Here is a 21,168-nt window from a genome sequence, read left to right on the forward strand (position 1 = left end):
AATAGTTACATTCCTACTAGAAGTCCACTAGAGATTTTGATTTTAAGTTAATTATTCCAAAAATAAATAATAATAGTTTAATATTAAATTAAATTTAATACTTATCTTAATAGTATTTTATTAATTTAATATTAATGTGATTATGTTAATATTAAATTAAGTTTAATGTTTATCTTATAGATAAACATTTTATTATTTTAATAAGATTTAATATTAAAGTGATTAAGTTTAATTATAGTTAAACTCTTTAAACTGTCCCTATATAAAGAGAGCCTTGGTAATTATTTACACACACTTGAATCAAGAGAAAGTTGTAGAGAAAAAATTCTCTGAAGAGATTATTTCAGAAAATTTCTAGAGATATTCTTTTAATTTACAACTTGACCCAAAAGTTTAGAGAAATTGCAAAATTACCCCACTGGTAATTTTGTGAATTTTTTTATTCGAATTGAGCCCACACTTGGCAAACGTGAACTTGAGGATAATGGAGAAGACTACTTGGTCGAAGTGCTCATCTTAGACGAATCGAAAATGTACAATTTTGATTAACTGTTATACTTTAGATATTAGAACCAAGATCTTGTTTTGGAAAAATTTTTAAAACTCTGGTTTTTCCCTAAATTTATTTTTCTCTGCGTTTTCCAAATCCGTTTTTCCAACAGGTCAATGGTTGCGAGCCGAATTCCTTCTTGGTTGAACTTTCGACAAATGTTTTGGTACAAGCCTCTCCTCTTCTTCACATTTGCCCGTAGTTGATAGCGATCGATTGCTTCTCAGTTGTCATTGTGTATATTTCGGTTTAGGAATAGGTGGTTGGGAAGAAGATCCACCTTGGTAGAACAATGATTCTAGAGGTGTTTGTGCCACCATCGGCGTAGGGGTATAACTATATTGTGTTTCGTACATCGGTGGCATAACAACTGGACTCTCGGTTGGTGGTCAAAACATGGACGACCCCTACGTCGCCGTCGACATTGTCATCATCGAAAATGTTGATGGCATCAACGTGTAATATACTGGATGTCTGAAAACAAAACCTAGCATCGAAGTAGAATAAGAAAAATGTGGTGGAATATATGGTTCTTGTGTGAAAATGATAGGGTTCACATAAGCACCAAAATAGGACGACACATACTAACTAGGGGGTGGAGTGGGCATCGGTGTCGGTGTCGACTCTAACATTGGTACAAATGACGGGCCTTGGTCGCTAGACCTTGGATATGTCGGCAGCCATCGTGGCCTCATCATATGTGATTGCCTACTCCTATCTTCTTCACTCAACAAGTATGGCTTGCTAAGAAGCCTAAACCAAGGCATGTACTCCGGATCACAAGCTAACTCTAGAGCGACAACGGCCTTGTGAGGTGGTAAAAACTTATAACGATTGTTCCATATGTTGATATATTCGGCATGGAATCTAATCCAATTCTCATCTGGCCTCCTGTGCAAGTCGATAGGATGTAGATCATTGAGGTCCTGAGGTGCCAATGGAATCGATTGCCTGAACCCAAATTGCTGCAACACCCTATTTGACTCATGCATCTCCATGATAGCGTACACTACGAGTGACACCTTCATATGCCAGATGTTGGGATTCATTAGGAATTCGGAAGGATGCATTCCTGAATTGTCGAATCCTCGCATGGTGTCCATACAAATTATATTAAAATAATAAAAAATATTTATATATATATACTATTAAATCTCAAATCAAATACATGAATATTATATAATTCAAATTTAAAAAAAATACTTATCTCTGCTTTAGATTGTTGGTCTAACAGAAGTTGTATATCTTGCAACTTCTTCAGTAGTTTCGCGTAACACAGCCCATGATTCCACCTATTGAGATAATTTGTTAACAGAATAATTCGAACTTTAAATTATTTTATTACAGTAAATAAATTATCTAATGAATTTTACCTTGTTACAAGTGGAAACATTTAAGGGTAGTGTGCTTCAAGAATGTAAAAATGGCTGTTGATACTACGCCCATTACTGTAGTAGTAGCATGCAACCACCAATTTTAATTTTTTGTGGTTGCATCGCCCGACACATCTCCAGTACAAGGTCGCCAACACGACGAACCCCTAACTGAGTTCGCTTGCTTCTCTAAAGTTGACGAGTTTCAGCAACCACCTTAAATGGACGAGATTTCGTGACTTATTTAGCATTAGGATACCCTCGATTATCATAAGGATGTAAGCCCGAGCATGTTGTTCTCTTCCGACTTCAGTCGAATCCTTATTGAGCTCATCGAAATTTCTTCTTAACTAAGTCATTTCTATCCGACCTTCAAAAATTGTCTCCAGAACCAACCCCAAAAGTTTGTCGCATACCACTTTCCAATCGGCGTGGACAGTCCCAGTCACTATGGACCCATCCACTGGTAACCCGAGCTGTAACTGCACGTCCTTTAGAGTGATGGTACACTTGCTGCATGAAAGATGGAAAGTGTGCGTCTCCACCTTTCCTCCAACGTACTTACGAGTGTCGGTCTAACTTACACCCCCTACCTACTAGGGCCACGTGCGAAAAACTTGCTTCTCTCAAGGGTGATGGAGAAGCGGGTAGATTACGAATGTTGGATTGCAAAATTCGATCTTCCGCCTATTTAAGAAAAAATACAAAATATTAAATTCAAATATAACAAAAAATATAAAAAATTATACAACATTAAAATATAATAAGAAATATTCTTACAATTTGCAATTGATTGACGAAAATGTGGTTATTATCATGACGGATTAGAGAATTTGCCATTGATAATTTAAAAAAACCCAAATAATTTATATTAGAAACAATAATTTAAGAAAATGTTAAGATAAGTTAAATAAAAAAAGAAATAAAATTGAGAAAGCAAAAAAAAAAATAGTGAATTTAAGTGGGTATTGAGAGGAATTTGAGAGAGAATTGAGAATGTGAGAGAGAGTTGAGATTGAATTGGAAAAAATGGAATGCTAGGTTTATAAGAAAATAAGTTTGACGGTTTGGGTAGATGTCCAACAGCTAATTAAATAGTCGTTGATAAATTAACCATTATTTTTTTTTGTTGGGAGAAAAGTGCTTCCAGTTGGAATCGTTTTTCAAGCAACACGCTGAAAACACTTCTAGCTGGAAGCACTATCTAAAAAATGACTTATTTCTATAATTTTTCTTAAATCGACCTATTATTTTTTTTTTGGCATTTATTGATAAATTAGTCCTCTCAATAATCTAGAATCTAGTATTTTTTTGAAGATACAAAATTTAGTGTTATACTATAAATAAGTTATAAATTAATTTTGTAAATAATGTAAAAAAAAATGTAAATAGAATAATCAAAAGTGAACAAAATAGTTGAGAAAACAATGATGGGTGGTCGGAAATGGATTTTCTTTTGATGTATGAGAAATAAACGGTCTAGATTTTATGGTTACAAACAAATAAATTAGAATTGATTGTGGCGTATCCCTCTGTTCGTACATTCCTGTCCAACAAGATCTATCGCCCCTCCCCCCATCCCAAAAGAAAAGAAACCCTTCTTCAGAAAAAAAAAAGTGAAAATCCTCTAAAGATCTTGAATCCTAAAAAGACAAGAACAGAGCAAAAAAAAAAAAAAAAAAAAGAAAGAAAGTTGTTTGAAGAAAAGAAAAATTATTAATTTAGAGAATGTCTTTAACATGTGTGAAAATGTCTGAGGATGTTTGGTTAACTTGTCTTACACATGCATTGTCCACTGAAACTGAAGAGATCATGGGTCTTCTTCTCGGTGATATTGAGGTTTGTCTTTTATTCCCTCCTATATATGTTTGCATAAAATCCTTGTCTCAAAATTCAATCTTTTTTTCTTTTCAAAATTTTTTAATGTAATTTATATGGTGCCTGATGTTAAAAGGGGGATTAATGTCAAAATTCTTTGGGTTTTTCTTTTTAATTTTTAGCTGAAATAGGTTCTTGTATTTTAAGTAAAAAATTGATCTAATTTTTCCAAGTTTTATTTATATGCTTTGGGTTATTGTTGAATTCAAGTTTTAGTCTTTGATTTTTTACTTCTGAATGTGTGTGCTTATAGGAAGCAGTAGATTATATATCTTAATATTTTTTTTTTGTTTAAGGGACTGCGTTTTACCAATTTCTTGTTCAGTTTGGATAATGCAAATAAACTGAAGAAATTCACACCTTTCTCTTTCCTGATTTTGATGTGGAAAATCCCTTTATTGCATTAATTTTATACATTAGCAGATGTAGTTCTTGTTATGTATTTCTAAAAAACAATGTTGGAAGTGTATATACCTTTGGTTCATTTTGACTTTGTGGATTGTTGCATTCAATAAGCCATTTTTACTGAAACACGGTCCTAGGAACTTGAATCTCTTTATACGTAACTTAACTGATGATAAATCAGATCTTTTTAAACTTTGGTTTCATACGGCAAAGAGTATTGCTCTGTAATATGATTGGTTTGTCTTGCACTTTTGTCATTCTATTTTCTGGATTTTATGATTCAGTTTATGTTCCTTTGTTCACCTCTTGCAAATTCCAGTACTCAAAAGATGGAAATGTTACTGCATTGATATGGGGAGCATCACCACAATCACGATCTGATCGGCGGAAGGACCGAGTTGAGACAAATCCTGAACAGTTGGCAGCTGCATCAGCTCAAGCTGATATATCCTTAAATCTTTGAGCATTTTTTCTTTGTTGTTAATGAATTGGCCTTTGATTTTGTGTTCATTACAGTATAAAAGAAAATTAGTTCTCTGGTCACTAGTGTTGGCCTTTCCAGTGATTCCTAGTGATGATTTAAATCTTGTAAATCATGATAAGTGTCTAGAAGAGACTAGTTTATCGTGTTTGTTAGTAATTTGCCTAATTATCTAAAGCTTTAGTTTTTATAAATGTGCTTGCACTGTGTTTAATGTGAAATGATAATTTTTTCTGCTTAGCTACTTTCACCAAAAACCATTTTTAGAGCTAACTTGAATTTGTTAATTTCTGCAACTTAAACCAAATGTCATCAGCATAAAAACGTAGAGCTAGTATAACTTTTACTATAAATATCTTTCGTGTGTTCTGATTTAGTCACATGTTCAAGATTCTTAGCTTTGTTGTGAAATTAACTTCAAGGTACAGAATGACTGCATCGACTGGCAGAACAACACGAGTTATTGGGTGGTACCATTCACATCCCCATATTACTGTTCTTCCTTCTCATGTTGGTAAGTTTTGAACAATTAGTTTTGTTTTTGCCAAAAAACTTAATTTGCTAACCTAGCTTTTTGATAAGAAAAATATATTCGTCTGTTTGAAGCATTATATTGAAATAAGTTGGGAGAATAACATGATATTCATTGTGTGTGCACTCTTTTGTTTCAGTTTGAGCAGAATTTTCACATGTACAGTTACCTTTTTGAAATCCTAAGTTGTTTTTGTTTGTTTACATGTATCATGAATGATTGAGTGGGCAAGTGCTTAGTCCTTTTTGCATGTCTAGGTTATTCAATTTTCGGTCACACTCTCCTATTAACTATTGGATGTATTTTATATTTAATCCAATGGTTGCAAATTAAGATGATTGGTTTTCTAGTCCTGTTAATTTTCAACCTTGCAAGTTTGGAACCACATCCTTAAGATTTGAATCCATGACATTGTGTAGCTGATATGAGAGTGTTTGCTTATTGGTGAAACTTGACGAAGAGGATTCTTCATTGTGTAGGCACAGTGGGATTGTTTATTGGTCATTACTTTTAACTGAAGCCCACTTTTGGTTATTTCTTGTTAGATAGTGTCATATTTATGATTGATTGCGGGGCATTGAAAAGATTTTCTACTTTTACCTTCTGCAGATGTGCGGACTCAGGCAATGTATCAACTTCTAGATTCTGGATTTATTGGGCTCATATTTTCTTGTTTTAGTGAAGATACAAACAAGGTTAGTGCTTCATGCATACTAAATTGAAACCAATCTTATAGAAGTTCTTGTTAACCCTGGAAAGCTCAATAAATATAATTGTGATAATTTCAGGTGGGAAGAATACAAGTCATTGCTTTTCAGTCATCAGATGGGAAACAGAATCATGTTACGGGACCAATTGCTTTGTCACCACTGAATAGAAGCTCAGTTATCGATCTTGAGTCATCTCTAAGCTCTTCTGAAAATCCGTTGTTGACATCTGGATCTGCAGAAGTAGATAGTCACATGCAAGACACTAGTGATTCCAGACCGGTTCAAGGATCTGCCAAGGTACAATTTATGATTGTTGAAGTTAAAATTTGTCATATATCTTGTTACCGTATCAGGGCTCTTAAACGAGCAAAAGTGAGGAGATAAGTAATGCTTTAGATGATGGAATGGAACATCTTTGTGTATTATGCTGCACAAATTTTAGTTTCCATAAACAAAGTGCTTCTTTAGATTTGTTGTTACTTTGCTAAACTTTTCTTTCTTAGTGATTGCTCTAATTTCCTCTGTGAGAATTTTTCTACTTGGAAAAATGCAAAATGTTTAGGCAAAAATGGGCTATTCCTGCTGTTGTCTATGTCTTTTTTCTGAAGAAAGTTTCTACAGAAAACAACAAACTGTACCCTTTTTCTCTATATGTAGGATCATCTGTATAGATAATATTGGATTGTTATGGTCTTTCTTGGTAAAATGAGAAAAGATGTGTTTGCAATAGCGGTGACCACCTGTTTTTTCTTTTCATTTTGAATGGATACATGACTGTTTGTGAAATTTGCTCTACGTATTATCTCCTTCGTGCTTTTTTGTTCCACATTGTATTTTATGCTTGTTTTTCCTTATGCTTCTCTTTCAAATGGATTGTGCATATGGAATTTGACCAGAGTGGGATACGATCTGTAGACTTAGGAGGTTTCTTCGCCAATGCCGATGCCAACTATCTAGGGCAAGAGCAAGGCAGAGGTTACTACAAAACCAATAATATACAGAATGCTGTTGTTGATATTGATCCCATGGATATGTCGGAAAGCATGCAAGAAGCCATGCACCGCTCGAATTTGGACATGAGGTATACATGAGTATGTTCTTGGATTGCTCCATACATTATTGGAATTGGATATGCATAAACACGGAAACATGCGTAGATGTCTGGCATATGCCTACACTTATCTATGTACACACACTCAAAAAACCTATCCAGAGTTTGCTGGAACTGTCAGTTTGATATACTCATATTGCATTTTTGTGTGTTGACAGTGGTGCAGAGTATGTTCGAAAAGAAATTCCTCTGCATGTTTTGCCAACATCTTCTTTTGTTAATCTTGACTCACCATTGAAGTCATTCACGGATTTGCAACGTGTTCTATATGAAGAGGAGCGGGCTGCGTATAACCAAGCCATCTTGCAAACTATGAGGTTTTATTTTATAGGAAAGTATTTCTGTTTTCCTACCGTAACTTATTATTTTGTCACTGATTCTACCCTTTTCTTTATTTGACACAGAGATGGCAAAGTGCATCCCCTCTCTTTCATTCATCACACGTCTACATATCAGGCTTCAATGTGCAAGTTAATTGAATATTGGTTAGAAAAAAATGCAAACCTCTTTCAATTATTTGTGATGCTTTTACTTTTGTACTCATGTTCGTTCTTAATGATATACAGTTTAAGTCCTGCCATCAGTGCACTTCAGGATCGACTAAAAGAGAACGAAGTTCGGGTACGCAATTAAATTGTTTGATGGTTGAGATAAAAGTAACATTTACTACCGTTAGAGCAGTTTATCTGTCACGTCTGTGGAAGTTCCAGTAGTTGTTGCCAACTACGTTTATCAGTCTTGTGAAGACTTGTGCAGATTACTTCTCTGATTTATAAACTGTGAATATGAGCATTGCTTTTTGTTTTTACGTACAAGACATGCTTGATGGCATAAGATACGTTTCTATTTAAATGGTCTTTAGATACAGATAGTATCAATGCTATATTTCTCTTTTGGGGTTATTGATCATATTATAAAAGTCTTTCCAATCTAAAATCTACTTTCGAGATTTGACATCTCCTGTTAAATCAGTTAGCAGTGTTGACGGATGAAGCTAAGATGTTGGAGACCGAAGCCTCCAAGGGGAGTGGACCAAGTTCTCCACACACTGTGTCACATGGATTCCGAGGAAGCACTTCGGTTGGCCAGAGAGATTTGCATAGTTCAACTGAACCCATCAGCATGAGGACATTTTCTGGTCCCGGGAGCAGAAGCAGAAAGCGGTCTTAATAAAATTTCTGGACCTATCCCTCTTCTCCCTGCATTTTGTGAGTAATGAATACCCAGTTCTGTTAATTGTTCTGCTAATGAATACCCAGTTCTGCTCTTCCTATTACCAATGTTAGTGATAATGATATGATGTTTCTCTCTGTGAAAGCATGCATCTTATTTTAGAAAGAAATGAAATCGGGCTGCCATATATGTAGATCATAAGTTGAATTATGTTACTAAATCCAATCTCAAACTCTTACGTATGTTTTCTCCACCTAATGATTATTTCTTCGTTTTCGAACCTGTATTCTCTAGGTTAAACATGTTTTGGGGTTTATCGGAGGAACATCTGCAACTCGATTGGAGGTATTGAAGTTCAAAAGAGTTTGTAACCCTTAAGAGAGTTGTTAGTGATGGTTGCCTCCGTAGAAGTCTTTGAGGAAACAAACAATGGTGATGTACTGTAAATAGTCTTGTTTCCTTGTGATGTTGCAGTTTGGGGAGTTTCGAGTACCATGTTTTTGACGAGGGGGAAGGGGATTTTTGCCCTTTTATTGTTTTTATGTCTATTTTCCTTGAATGTACTTCTACTCTTTAATTCATGTTCTCAATGAAATGTTGTTCACTATTTATTTATATGGTTAATATATATTTTGGCGGTTGAACCTGTTTAATTTTCTTATCTAATTTGTTCCTAATTTTTTTCTTCAGAACCCAGATGGTTTGAACTTTTTATTTCATCAATCAGGTTGGTATTTATTAGAGGTGATCATGGCCCGGGCCGGGTTCGGGCTGGGTTCAGAAAAAATTTTGGCCCCCAGCCCGAAATATGGGCCCAAAATTGTCTAGGCCAGGCCCGGAAAAATTTCTAAGCCCGATCCCGGCCCGGCCTTTTTTTTTTCTGCCATTTGTATTCTTCAATTTTTTCTGCCTCTAATATTGTCAACTTTTTGGCCTTCTCATAAGATTTGCATCTGAACAAAACAAAGACAAAGTGAACAAACCTCAAAAATTGATGTCTTCTAGAGAATTTAGTTCAGGACCTGCAACCAAACAGACTGCATGTAGTGGCACAGTACCATCACCAATGTCAACAAACACAAAAACTCAACGAAAAGGTATGTGTTCAATAAAATCAATCAGAGTAATTCTATGCCATTTATCAATCTTTGAGGAAAGACTTTTTTCACATTCAATTTTAATTCCATTACAGAAGTTCTGTTAAATTTGTTTATTTTTTAGTATACAGGTCAAACGTCTTTTTTTCTGCCATTTGTATTCTTCAATTCTTCAATTTTGTAGTCTTTCAAAAAATCAAAGGACCATAACCTATAAACCTTGAAACAAATCTGTAAACCCATTTGTATTTACATCATTGGCTAAGGCTTATATTTACAGTAAAGATCAGAGAAAGAAAAAATAAAAAAAAACTAACTAAATGTCTAATGAGAATTTAACCGAATAAACTAGGGTTAACACTGTTTTGTAGTCTTTCAAAAAATCAAAGGACCACAATGCAATGAATTTTGTACGGCATGCATGAATCAATATTCTAGGAGAAATCGCATTAATAGATACAGCTATTCAGAGACATCAATATAGCAAACAAGAATAAATAGTTTATTAGAAGCAGCATCAAACCTACCGAATCAAGCACGCTCCTTAACATCATTTTCAATTTTTTTCTCTTATTTCTAGGTGGAAGATAATATACCGACTTTTAGTTTCTAGGTTAGAGCCTCATCTGTTGCCATCAATCTAAAGTGAAAGCAAGCAACCCTGTGAAAGCAAGCAACCCTAATCACAAGCTACTCGAGCTTGACTGAATCATACTCTGGTTCAATTTTTTGATGTCAGAATGAACCAAAAGAACATTTTATTCTCAGCCCCAAAAGTTCCCAATACTATTTAATTGATATCTAATTAAGCAAGTCTTGCCATTCCAAATTAATCTAAATTGATGGCGTTGAGTCTCACTGCATTTTACAGTGTAGGCATTGACCACCCCCCAAGCAAGAACATAAATTTCCATCAGGACAAAGAAGAGGGGAATTGCATAGAACACAACCCACTACATTTTCAATACAGCTTTAGGTAGTGATACTTTGATGGAAATATTTCTCTTATACTTTTTCAAGATGTCTAAAAGAACCCTCGTCCAGTACCCCCTGTAGCTCAACAGCCCTAGATCAGATAGTGGTCTTTCAGGTGTGCCAACTTTACCTTCTTTCTTCGAAAGTTCATATGCTGGGTCCATAATAGAGACAAAATAAGCAATAAAGTTGAATTATAAAAATACCGATGGGATCAAATACAAAGTACAATACAACAAAATCAAGTATAACATTATTTATATTCAAGACTACGCAACTAGCATGAAGCAATAAAATTTAAGAAATTAGAAGATAGAGATTAAGTTTACTCCATGAAAATGTTATAAATTCGCAGCAGCTCATTATTCTAGTAAGCTAACTTGAGAACAATTCCAAACAATTAATTTTGAAATAAAGAAAACTAACCTCTAATTCTGGAAATGGGTGGAGCCGTGGAGGACCGAAGATGGATCGGTGCCGGACCGGAGGTGGATTGGTGCCGGAGGTGAATGTTGAGAAAAAAAGGGAGGAGGGCAGTCGGGCAAGGGGTTAGGGATTTGTGGAAGAAGGAAAACGGGAAATGGGGGAAATGGGTGGAGCCGTGGAGGGCCGGAGGTGGATTGGTGCCGGACTGGAGGTGGATCGGTGCCGGAGGTGAAGGTTGAGAAAAAAATAGAGGAGGGCAGTTGGGCACTAGGGATTTCTGGAAGAGGGGAAATGGGGAAGAAATGTTTAATATATATATATATATATATAATTCGATTCATCCACACTTCCATTCCTTGTAGAGGAAGGCTAACTGCTTGCTGGCTGGGAGCTGTATGAGCGGTAACGTCCACGTACGGTTCCGTGAGAAGGGCGGTGGACAGAAATGGCCTTGTTGTACCTTACTCTCGTCTTCAATGGGGTCTGCTCTTTTTTTTTTGGGAGAGTATGCCAATATGATCTTACAAAAAAAATTTGCCCGAGGTCTGGCCCGTTTTCTAAGCGGGCCTCGTTTTTTGCCCAAACCTATATTTCAGGCCTATATTTTTACCCGAACCCTCCCATATTTCGGGCGGGCCGTCGGGCCGGGCCGCCCAGCCCATGAGCACCTCTAGTACTTATACACTAACATCAATAGTTTGTGCTGACAGGGCATTACTAGTCAATTCGGTAGTTTGGTGGTAGCCTTCGAGGCCAACATAAATTAAATATATATATAAATTAATTAAAAAGTATAATTTTTTAGATGTGTTTTTGGTAATTTTATATATATTTTTATAAAATATTAGTTTTAAGGTTATTATTTTGAAAAATATATAAAATTATAAAAATATTTAAATATATAAAAGCCTATAATATATATATATATATATATATATATATATATATATATATAAGATTATTATCTTATACATTGTTAGTGGAGTAAAAAAACTCTACAAACAATTTAAGTTGATAGAGTTTATTTTAGGGTATAATATAATAATTAAATAATTAAAAAGATATTTGACGTAAACTACGCTTGGGAGTTTTTTACTCTCTTGGTAGAGGATAGAATAAATTACCCATATATATAAGGAAATTTATTTGAGTAAAGCTTGTGGAGTTTTTAGACTCTACAAGTATGTGTGACATCTACTTATAAGGTATATTAATATATATATAAGTGAAACATTTGTCACGCTCTCAATTAAACTTGTAAAATTTAAAAATTACACAAGTTGTGTATCAAATAATTGTTCTATATATAAAAGCGTATAAACTTATAAAAATATATAGTATAAAAATTATAAGTAGATTATAAAAATTTATAAAAAATATTTTTATAATTTATAAGCTTTTATTTATCTAAATATTTTATAAATTTATATTTTATATATTTTTCAAAATAAGAATATAAAAAGTCGATATTTTATAATTTTTAAGAGTATAAAATTATCAAAAACACATCAAGAATGAACATGGACAATCATTTGTCCATGTTCAATCTTGATGTGAACAAAAATAATTTTTATACTAAATTTAATTACTTATATATATTTGTAACACCCCACACTTGACCCAATCGTTGGGTCTGAGCGATAGGATGCCACATTCGTTGTCGGAGCAACTATGACCAATTACATTTAAATATCACCATTACATACTTAATTACAAGTAATATAAGCATTAGATACAATTTATATTCATTCCCGAGTCTTGCATGAGCCTACAAAAGCTTTATTGCACCAAAGGTCGACTTAGGACTAAACTGTAATGTTTTCAAAGTTTGAAGTTGACGTTGTGACTTCGGGGGTTCCTCGTTGCGATGCCACATACTGACTTGACGTTGTTGTGGCGACCAATGCTCAACGTCGAGGTGTAGCACATGACTTAAATCTTGTCGTGATGACAAAGTTTGATGTCGCGACGTGACATACTATTTCAAAAGGTACCAAATGGTTCCAACAAAATCCAATTAAAACAACAATTTCTTCATATTGAATTTACCAATTCAAGCCAATACACCATTCACAAATGTTCAAACCTAGGATATCTCATCATTTAAATCTTTAAATTTCCTAGGAACATTGTATGACATGAACCGGTAATGGTGTCTTACCATTTGAGCTGGAACCGGAACGTATCATCACACACACAAGGAGAGCGTAACATCCGAGGGACATTCTGTTTCCACCAAGAGAGCAACTTATTGAAAATTCGCAAGGAGAGATTCGACAACCACCAAAAATACCCATGGAGCAAAGAACTTTGCGTGACTACGCGATGCCCAACTTAGATGTTGTTCGAGGAAGCATTAATCGCCTTGCGATCAATGCTAACAACTTTGAAATCAAGTCGGGAATGATCCAAATGATACAATCAAACCTTCAATTGCGAGGGTCAATGAATGAGGATCCAAATCAACATCTTAAGAGGTTTTTAACCATTTGTGAATCTTTCAAGTATAACGGGGTATTCGATGACGCTATCTGTCTTCGGTTATTCCCTTTCTCTCTTACTAACGATGCTTTTATATGGTTAGAGTCATAGCTAGTAGATGCAATCAACACTTAGGATGACCTAGCGAACATGTCATACCCTAATTTGTCAATTTATAGACAAGCTAATGAGTAGTTAAATGGTTAAGTGTTTAATTAACTCCTAGAGATCTTAAGTTCAATTCCCCTTACTAACATTTTATTTTATTTTTGATTTTTTTGGCATTTAAAAAGGGGTTGGTCAACCCCCTTGCCGTCCAACCCATAGTTGCCATGCTTGGGAAAATTCTTCCCTTGTTTACATGGTCAACTTTCCCTCAATAATCCCCTTTTTACTCCCATGATTCCCTTTCCATGCCATTGTCCCCTCAACATACCATTTTGCCTCCCTTACCATAGTGTGTCGTCCAATGCACCTAGACAATACTCATACTACTTTTATTTTTTTCATTTTGTTCTTCTTTCCTATCTTTGCCTTCCTCATTCTTCCTCCACTTTCTTTCTCTTTTTTTTTTCATTTTCACCACCTAAATAACCTCTTCTCTTCCTTTCTCCTCCACTTTACCACCACTAAAAGTCACCAAACCACCACCTTACCACTGTTGCCGTCGTCGCATTGCCGCACCACCGCCGCGCTATCGCCGTCGACCAGTACCTAATTTCTCCATTTTTCAATCTTTTCTCCTCTTCTACTTGTTATCGATTTTCTAATCATTCAATTTTAGTATTTTGATCTTAAGAGGGATTTATCCACATCCTATTTTCTAATCCATCTTTTTATATATTTTTTATACTCTGCCTAGTTGCAAATCCTCTTCCCTAATCGGTTCGTCGTGGGAATTTGTTGAGCCCCTATCCTTTTGATATTGTGTAAGTATTGAAGATCCCCTGTTTATGATATTTTCTCATACTTTTATATTCGATTAGGATGATTTAACATTACGGTTTATTGTGCATTCATGAAGTGATATTCGTAAATCTCAGATACGTACCCCACTTTTTGGTAGAGTGCGTTTTGGACAGATGAGTAGGTAAGTATTTTACTTAATCACTAAAATGAGAGTTTTTCATTAAAATAACTTTATTCTAATGCGATATAAAATTTTTTTATACTTAAGGACTCAAGAATTGACCTCCTTTTGTAGAGTTGGAAATAGAGTTGTTATCCTTGAAATTTGCAAAATCGGGTGTGGGGACTTATCTTGTTAAAATATATGATATTATTGTTAATCATAAAAATGTGAAAATATTAAATAACTGTTTAAGAAAAACTTTGAAAAGTGAAAATGGACGAATATACTAAGTATTTAAATGGATTGATAAAGCCCGTTAGAAAGAAGGATTCCAAGTAAGTGATTTTGAAACTTCAGATATGTGATATTATGTATGTGATTATGTGATTTTCTGTTAAACGTGTTGATATATGTTTTTCTTGATACTCATGTAATGTGATATATGGCATTATTGCATATGCATGTAAAATAAACATGCCACTGATTTGTTGATATTCTGATTTGCATGTTAAGCATGCTATTATTCTGATTTTGATTCACATGTTAAGCATGCTATTATTCTGATTTTGATTTGCATGTTAAGCATGCTGCTATACTGATTTTGATTCGCATGTAAAGTATGCCTACTAAAAATTCTGTTCTGTATGCCATCATTGCTAGGCAACCCGAGATGGCATCGTTGTCAGGGAACCTGGGATGACTTAATTGGTAGTATACCCGCAATATTCTGTATTTGGCAGCTTGACGACAATATATGGTGGCTTGACCACAATATTCTGTATCTGGCAGCTTTACTGCATTATCTGGTGACTTGTCCACATAATTGGTGTGTTATTGGATGGATGAGTTCTGGGGAACTCATTATGGTGTGTAGCGAAAATGAGTAGGAAATGTTTTCTGAAAATCTGCATTGTTTCTGAAAAAGCATTGCATCGATATCATCACTGTGCATATTGATAGATGTGATTTTGTGATTGTATATTTTTGAATATGTGATCTGTTATACTGAATGAGTTTCTGTTTTATTTTCTGTTGCTATGCAAATTGACCCACATTGGGCTTTAAAAGGTCACCCCTTTGAGTTTTTGATTTTTTTCAGATAATAATTGAGGTTAGGATATGGGCTCAGCTTAAGGAGGTGCACTCGAATATTTTTCTTAAATAAATTATCACACTTTAATACTTGATATTTTGGGATTGTTTTTGTTATTTTTGGACTAAGGTTTGAGACATTTCATTTGGTATTTGGGTTTTTGGATGGTTATGCATGATTGAATTTTTAAAACTATCACCTAAATTGATTTATAAACTTGGTAAGAAAAACTGAATTTTTCAACCTAATTGACAACTCAACTCAATGTTGATATTTCAAATATAAAACTTTGTTTCAGGAAACTCAACGTTATTTGCTCATTAAATTGGTATTTGACAAGACATGTCAAAATTCTGATGTCAAATCAACAAGGGAGAGTTAGTTAAGATATTTTTGGCTGCGACGGTTTTGAAACATGATGCTTTCTGTAAACTTTCAAAACTGGAGTTTTCTAAAGATAACCAATTTTGAAATTTTTTTTCCAAAAGGTTACATGTAGATACTATTTGGTTTTTCTCAAGCAAGTCAAAATGACGATTTTTAAATAACGAAGTTAGTCGAGAGAAATAGTTAAATGGTTCTCTGTGCCATTACCATGGCTAATGTGATATTCGAGATTCGGCTATAACGTCTAGGTCGGGTTTAAGGGGTTACAGAGCAGGTTTTGGGCAAAATATTTTCCCTCGAGCAAGACCATGAAACTTCGGATGGACATTACGAATTTTCGACAATTGGAAAGAGAGTTATTATACGAGGCTTGGGAGCGCTTCAAATTGATGTTATGCAAGTGTCCATACCATAGTTTACAAGATTGGTTGTGATCTGCCATGAATTACACTATTATCTACATCCTTTTTACACATAACTTTAGCTTGCTTAGTAGTTAAATCAAAGCATCTTAGTACATATTTAGGTTTTCATATTTAAAGTTGCAATTTATGCTTTTTAGTAGTTTTTTATTACAATTTATATATCTAAATAAAGTTACATGGTCTTGTAGGTCAAGTCGGGAGCTAAAGATGCATATTCAGGTCAAATCTGATACCTATGTCGCGACACCAACACACTGATGTCTAAGCATTGAAGATAAAAGCCAAAAACAAGTTCTAGAATGAAATTGCCCCTGATGTCGTGACACGCTCCCTGCTGTGTCACGACACCAGATCCAATGTTACAACATTGCAGGCTTGTGTTGCAACATCGCCCGTGCCCAGCCCAAAAACTCCCTGCATGAGATAATTACATTTTTAATGGAAATTAGGAGTATTTGTACTAGTCAAACTCTAAGGACTTCAAAGATAATTTAGGCACTTTAATATTTCGAGTTTAGCCTATATAAAGACTATTGTAATCAGTTTAAACGCATAATTTTTGGCAGACATAAAATATACTTAGGGTTTTTTTATTTCATTCTTAGTTTTTACGTAGGGTATTTTATGTTCTTGTAATTGGAAGATCCTATTCTGAAGTGAGACTCTCACGAGTGGAGATTGTTCCGGACCCACACTTTCAATGATAAATCCATGAGCATCTCTTTTCCTTTATTCTATTCTTTATATCTTTTTTCTTTTTTAATTGAATGTTTGTGTAAATATTATAATTAATTTATGCTTTATACATATCTCGCATGTCTTAGCTATTCTAATCTTATTAATTTATTGAAGGATAGAGTTTCTTAGTGGATCAATTGTTTGGGAGAGGAAGAAATTAAACCCTAGGCTTGACGACCCTAGGAAGTCATTTAGGTGGGAATTAATCCAAAATTGGTATGGCATATCCGTGAACACCTTAGCATCGAACTGGTCTAAACTGTGAGGTTCAGAGATAAGTAGTTCTTGTCGACTCATTAGGTTAGTTGAACACTGAGATACACAACTAGGTTGATGACTAGTTGGTTGAATAGAGCCCTACATAAATAATTAATTAGGTAAACCAATTAGATCTAGTCTAATGGAACTCGCGTAGTCAAAATAAGGGATACGAGAAACCAATACATGAACTTAGGAGTAGATTTATACTTAACTTAATTTATTTAGTTTATTAATATTATCATCATCTGGCTTCCATATTACCACTACTAACTTTAGATTAGTAATTATTTCCAGTAATTGGCTTGGTAACAAATTTTCCCAAACTGTAATCCCTTGGGTACGATCCTCGAAGTACGTACCTACTTTGTTGTAACTATTTACAACCTGACCTGTATACTTGCGAACCTCAAATTTGTATCTTTAGTTGCAGTATTCACACTCTAGACTGGAAACACAAAAATATATAGACTTTTTAAAAACCTTTTGAGCTCTAATTCATGCAGTTTCGTAGTAATTTCTGTTGAAATTCATACTTTAATTATAAAATAATTAATTTTCACTTAAATTATTAACATATTTAATATTAATTATTTTTATAATAAATTTTCACAAATTTGGTTTATTTTCGACAGTTTTGCACAAAAGGTGAAAATTGGCTTGGTAGTCACTTTGAAAGGCTTGAATCATTGGGGTAACTTTTGCATAAAGTGAATCAAGAGCATGAATAAATTATTTTCCAGCCAAGGAAGGTCCAATAATTATTATTATACATACTTTATATTTAATTTTTATCCAACATTAATTGGGTTAAAAATTAATATAAAGTTTGAAGAAGAAAGTGGCCCAGTGTGCTAAGTATAGAGGACTGAACCACCAAACAATTGGACAGCCCAAAACTGTCCCTATAGCTGATCCAATTGGATGATTTTAGCTATTTTCATACTTACAAAACATCCCTTTAGCTTCTCCTAAATGCTTTTCAAACCCCTCTACTTTTTGTGCCTTTCACATTTTCCCTCAAGCTAAATATAACAAAGTTTGAATCATTCAAATTTGGACCATGCATGGCTGGCCAAGGGAAAAGGAGTGGCTGAAATTTATTTACTATTTTTATAAGCCTTTCCCACCTATAAATACCCCTATTCCCTTCTTCATTTCACACCATTCATTCCCACACATCTCTCTCTTTCACTCACTTTCTCTCTTCCATTCCCTTTTTGCCTTCCCATTTTCCTTTGTTTCATTCCCTTGCTGATTTACCTATTCAAAAAGAGCATTCATCCACCTTGGAGTAGTAGGATTCAAGTGTTTGTGAAGGCCTCGGATCAACATAATAAGCATAGAAAGGAGAGGAGCGCATTAGTCTAGCTTTAGAGAAATACTAGATTTACTTCCTAATTCCCTTCTTTTTAATTTTCTTGTTTATGTTGTGATCATTAACATGGATATTTTTTGTGTTTATATTCTTGATTTAATTAAAATGACTTAAATTTAATTCGTGTTAGATTGATTGCATTTTATCCTCTTAAATTATTATAATCGTGTTTGTATTGTTATTAGGCCTTGGTAGTTTGTTTAATTAAATAAAATCATGCCTATGTTATACTTGCATTATTATTTTAAGGTAACAAATGAATTAATTATTAATCATATTGAAATTGTAATTAATTGACACAATACTTAATTGGTGCATTTTAATCTTCTAAGGTAGCTGAGGGTTAAATTAGCAACGGTATTAAACGGTACATTGAGCTCGAAGCCCCTACCCTTTCCCAGCTAATTGGAGGAAAAGAAAAAGAGGGATGATGTAGAGTTCATAGACTTCCTCAAGATGCTTAAATCCTTGAATTTGAACCTTCCCTTGTTAGGACTCCTTGAGAAAATTTTGAAATATGCCAAATTCCTTAAAGATGTTATGTCTCGTTAGAGGAAAATAGGGAGAGGAGAGCAAATTGCACTTAACGAAGAATGTAGCACAGTAATATCTAGAAAAGTGCCTTTGAAACTAAAGGATCATGGTAGCTTTACCATCCCCATTGAGTTAGGTTGAGTGAGTTTTGGGAAATCCATGTGTGACCTAGGTGCCATAATTAACCTCATGCCATTGTCCATTTATAGGAGCTTAAGGAAATAGAAGTCACATTGCAATTAGCTGACTGACCTTTAGTACATCCCAATGGATTCCTTGAAGATGTGTTAGTTAGGGTTAGACAATTCATTTTTCTGGTTGACTTTATCATGCTTGACTTCGAGGAAGATCTAAAAATTCCTATACTCTTAGGGAGACCTTTCTTAGCCATATTTAGGGCCATTATAGACATAGGACGAGGAAAATTGACTATGGACATCAAGGGAGAAATTGAAGTTTTCAAATGTGTCAAGCCCGAGCCTAGGTCTAAGGATGTGTTACCATCACAAGAGTATAAGTTCCAACTAATTGAAATGAAAATTTATCATGTTAACAAGTTTGCAAACTTCATGGAATGGTGTAATTTTTCTGGTGTTTGCAGGCCACGCAAGAGAATCAGGAAGCAAAAGAGGATAAAGAAGAAAATAGAATTCCTAAGAGGCCTTGGTCACATGTTGAACAAAAGACATGTTCAAGTTTCGTGGACATCGATGAGACACCATTTCAGTGGTGTGACTGACCGCCTGAAGTTGAATTTTTAACTCACATCCTATGCCGAATGAACAAGATAAATTTGTAAATAATTAGATGTTTTGAGCATGGACTCCATTTATTTTTTGAATTTAGATTAGTATTTTAATTTGTGTTATTTTAATTTTAAACTTGGCAAGTCAGATTTTCGAGGATTGAGATTAAAATTAATAATTTTGTCTTATTTTTGGGATAAGTTTAGTTAAATCGCAATACCTAGGGGGAATATCAAAATTTCCTGGACAGTTTCGAGAGGGACCAAAAATATTTTGGGTATCACGACCCCTAGAATTTCAAAAGTAAAAAAAAAATATGTTTTACACAGTGGTATCATGATACCCAACCCTCAGTATCGCGATACCTCAAACAAAATTAAATGTGGAGAGTCTAAAATAGGGGATATCACAATATTCGAGTCGGGTCATGCGATACTCGGTTTCGTATATCGCAACCCACGTGTTTTGGAGGCTTTTAAGCGTCCAAACATGCCAAAACTCCCATTCTTCTCAATTTTCCCCAAAATTGTAACCACTCGATAGTCAGGTGTGACAGAAAGTGAGGTTTGGGACTCTAGTCCCGTAAAATAATCTCGTAAATATTTTTATTAAATATTTACGAGGTTAGTTTAGTAGTGAATTAGATTTTAGCTAAGTAATTTTCGTGAAATTAGGAGTTGTTTAGGTACAAGGACTAAATCATGTTAAATTTACAAGTTGAATTATATATTTAAATGAACTAAAAGGACTAAAATAGCAAATATACATTTATTTATATGGTAGTGACGGTCATTAATGAATGTATATTATATATATGTTGTAATAATAAGAATAAATAAAATGAATCTAATACAACAACAACAACAACAACAACAACAACAACAACAATAATAATAATAATAATAATAATAATAATAATAATAATAATAATAATAATAATAATAATAATAATAATAATAGATAGATAGATAGATAGATAGATAGATAGATAGATAGATAGATAGATAGATAGATAGATAGATAGATAGATAGATAGTGCTTTAAAACAAAACCAAAGCCATTTTCTTTTATTTTAACATGCAAACAAATTGAAAGAAAAAAGAAAAGAATAGAAGAAGAGGTCCACAACACTAAGGGCTTAAAACATTCAAACTTCAATTGGTTAGTCAATTTAGTCTCTTTTCTTGTAATTTTTGTATTTTTGGAATCCTGGTACTTAGAGCTACCCGACCCATGTTATAGTTTTTAGTATGGTTTAAGATTTTAGATGTTGTCATTGTTGAATAGTTTAAGTAGTAGGGGGTTAAATTGATAGATTTTTAAGTTAGAATGGAAAAGGATTAAA

General features: G+C 34.1%; 1 protein-coding gene and 1 non-coding gene across 3 annotated transcripts; one reads left to right on the plus strand and one right to left on the minus strand.

Annotated features, from left to right (window-relative positions):
• The first annotated feature begins 3,486 nt into the window (after positions 1-3,486).
• On the plus strand, positions 3,487-9,464 carry LOC105773040 (uncharacterized). Of its 2 annotated transcripts, XR_008196916.1 has the most exons (12): positions 3,487-3,762; positions 4,526-4,651; positions 5,114-5,201; positions 5,829-5,914; positions 6,008-6,226; positions 6,826-7,010; positions 7,199-7,357; positions 7,445-7,525; positions 7,607-7,661; positions 8,013-8,248; positions 8,904-8,940; positions 9,159-9,464. XR_008196916.1 is itself a non-coding variant. In XM_012594641.2 (11 exons), exons 1-10 carry the CDS (start codon positions 3,652-3,654, stop codon positions 8,208-8,210), a joined length of 1,308 nt encoding a protein of 435 aa, XP_012450095.1. In that variant the 5' UTR covers positions 3,487-3,651; the 3' UTR covers positions 8,211-8,248; positions 8,508-8,866. The 2 variants fall into 2 exon arrangements, 1 of the variants encoding a protein (XP_012450095.1); XM_012594641.2 differs by lacking the exons at positions 8,904-8,940; positions 9,159-9,464 and adding an exon at positions 8,508-8,866.
• Positions 9,465-16,055: 6,591 nt separating this feature from the next.
• Positions 16,056-16,162, minus strand: LOC128042169 (small nucleolar RNA R71). The gene has a single exon (XR_008197375.1). It is a non-coding gene; the product is annotated as a small nucleolar RNA R71 (small nucleolar RNA).
• Positions 16,163-21,168: the final 5,006 nt, after the last annotated feature.

This window comes from Gossypium raimondii, chromosome 6, assembly GCF_025698545.1.
Source record: "Gossypium raimondii isolate GPD5lz chromosome 6, ASM2569854v1, whole genome shotgun sequence".
NCBI classification, from domain to species: domain Eukaryota; kingdom Viridiplantae; phylum Streptophyta; class Magnoliopsida; order Malvales; family Malvaceae; genus Gossypium; species Gossypium raimondii.

What these genes read in the sequence shown, in the direction of transcription:
- LOC105773040 (XM_012594641.2), top strand. Translation starts at nt 3,652, where the DNA reads ATGTCTTTAACATGTGTGAAAATGTCTGAGGATGTTTGGTTAACTTGT. An exon ending in TTCTTCTCGGTGATATTGAG is followed by an intron (nt 3,763 to 4,525) that starts GTTTGTCTTTTA and finishes TGCAAATTCCAG; the next exon opens with TACTCAAAAGATGGAAATGT. An exon ending in TGTTCTTCCTTCTCATGTTG is followed by an intron (nt 5,202 to 5,828) that starts GTAAGTTTTGAA and finishes TACCTTCTGCAG; the next exon opens with ATGTGCGGACTCAGGCAATG.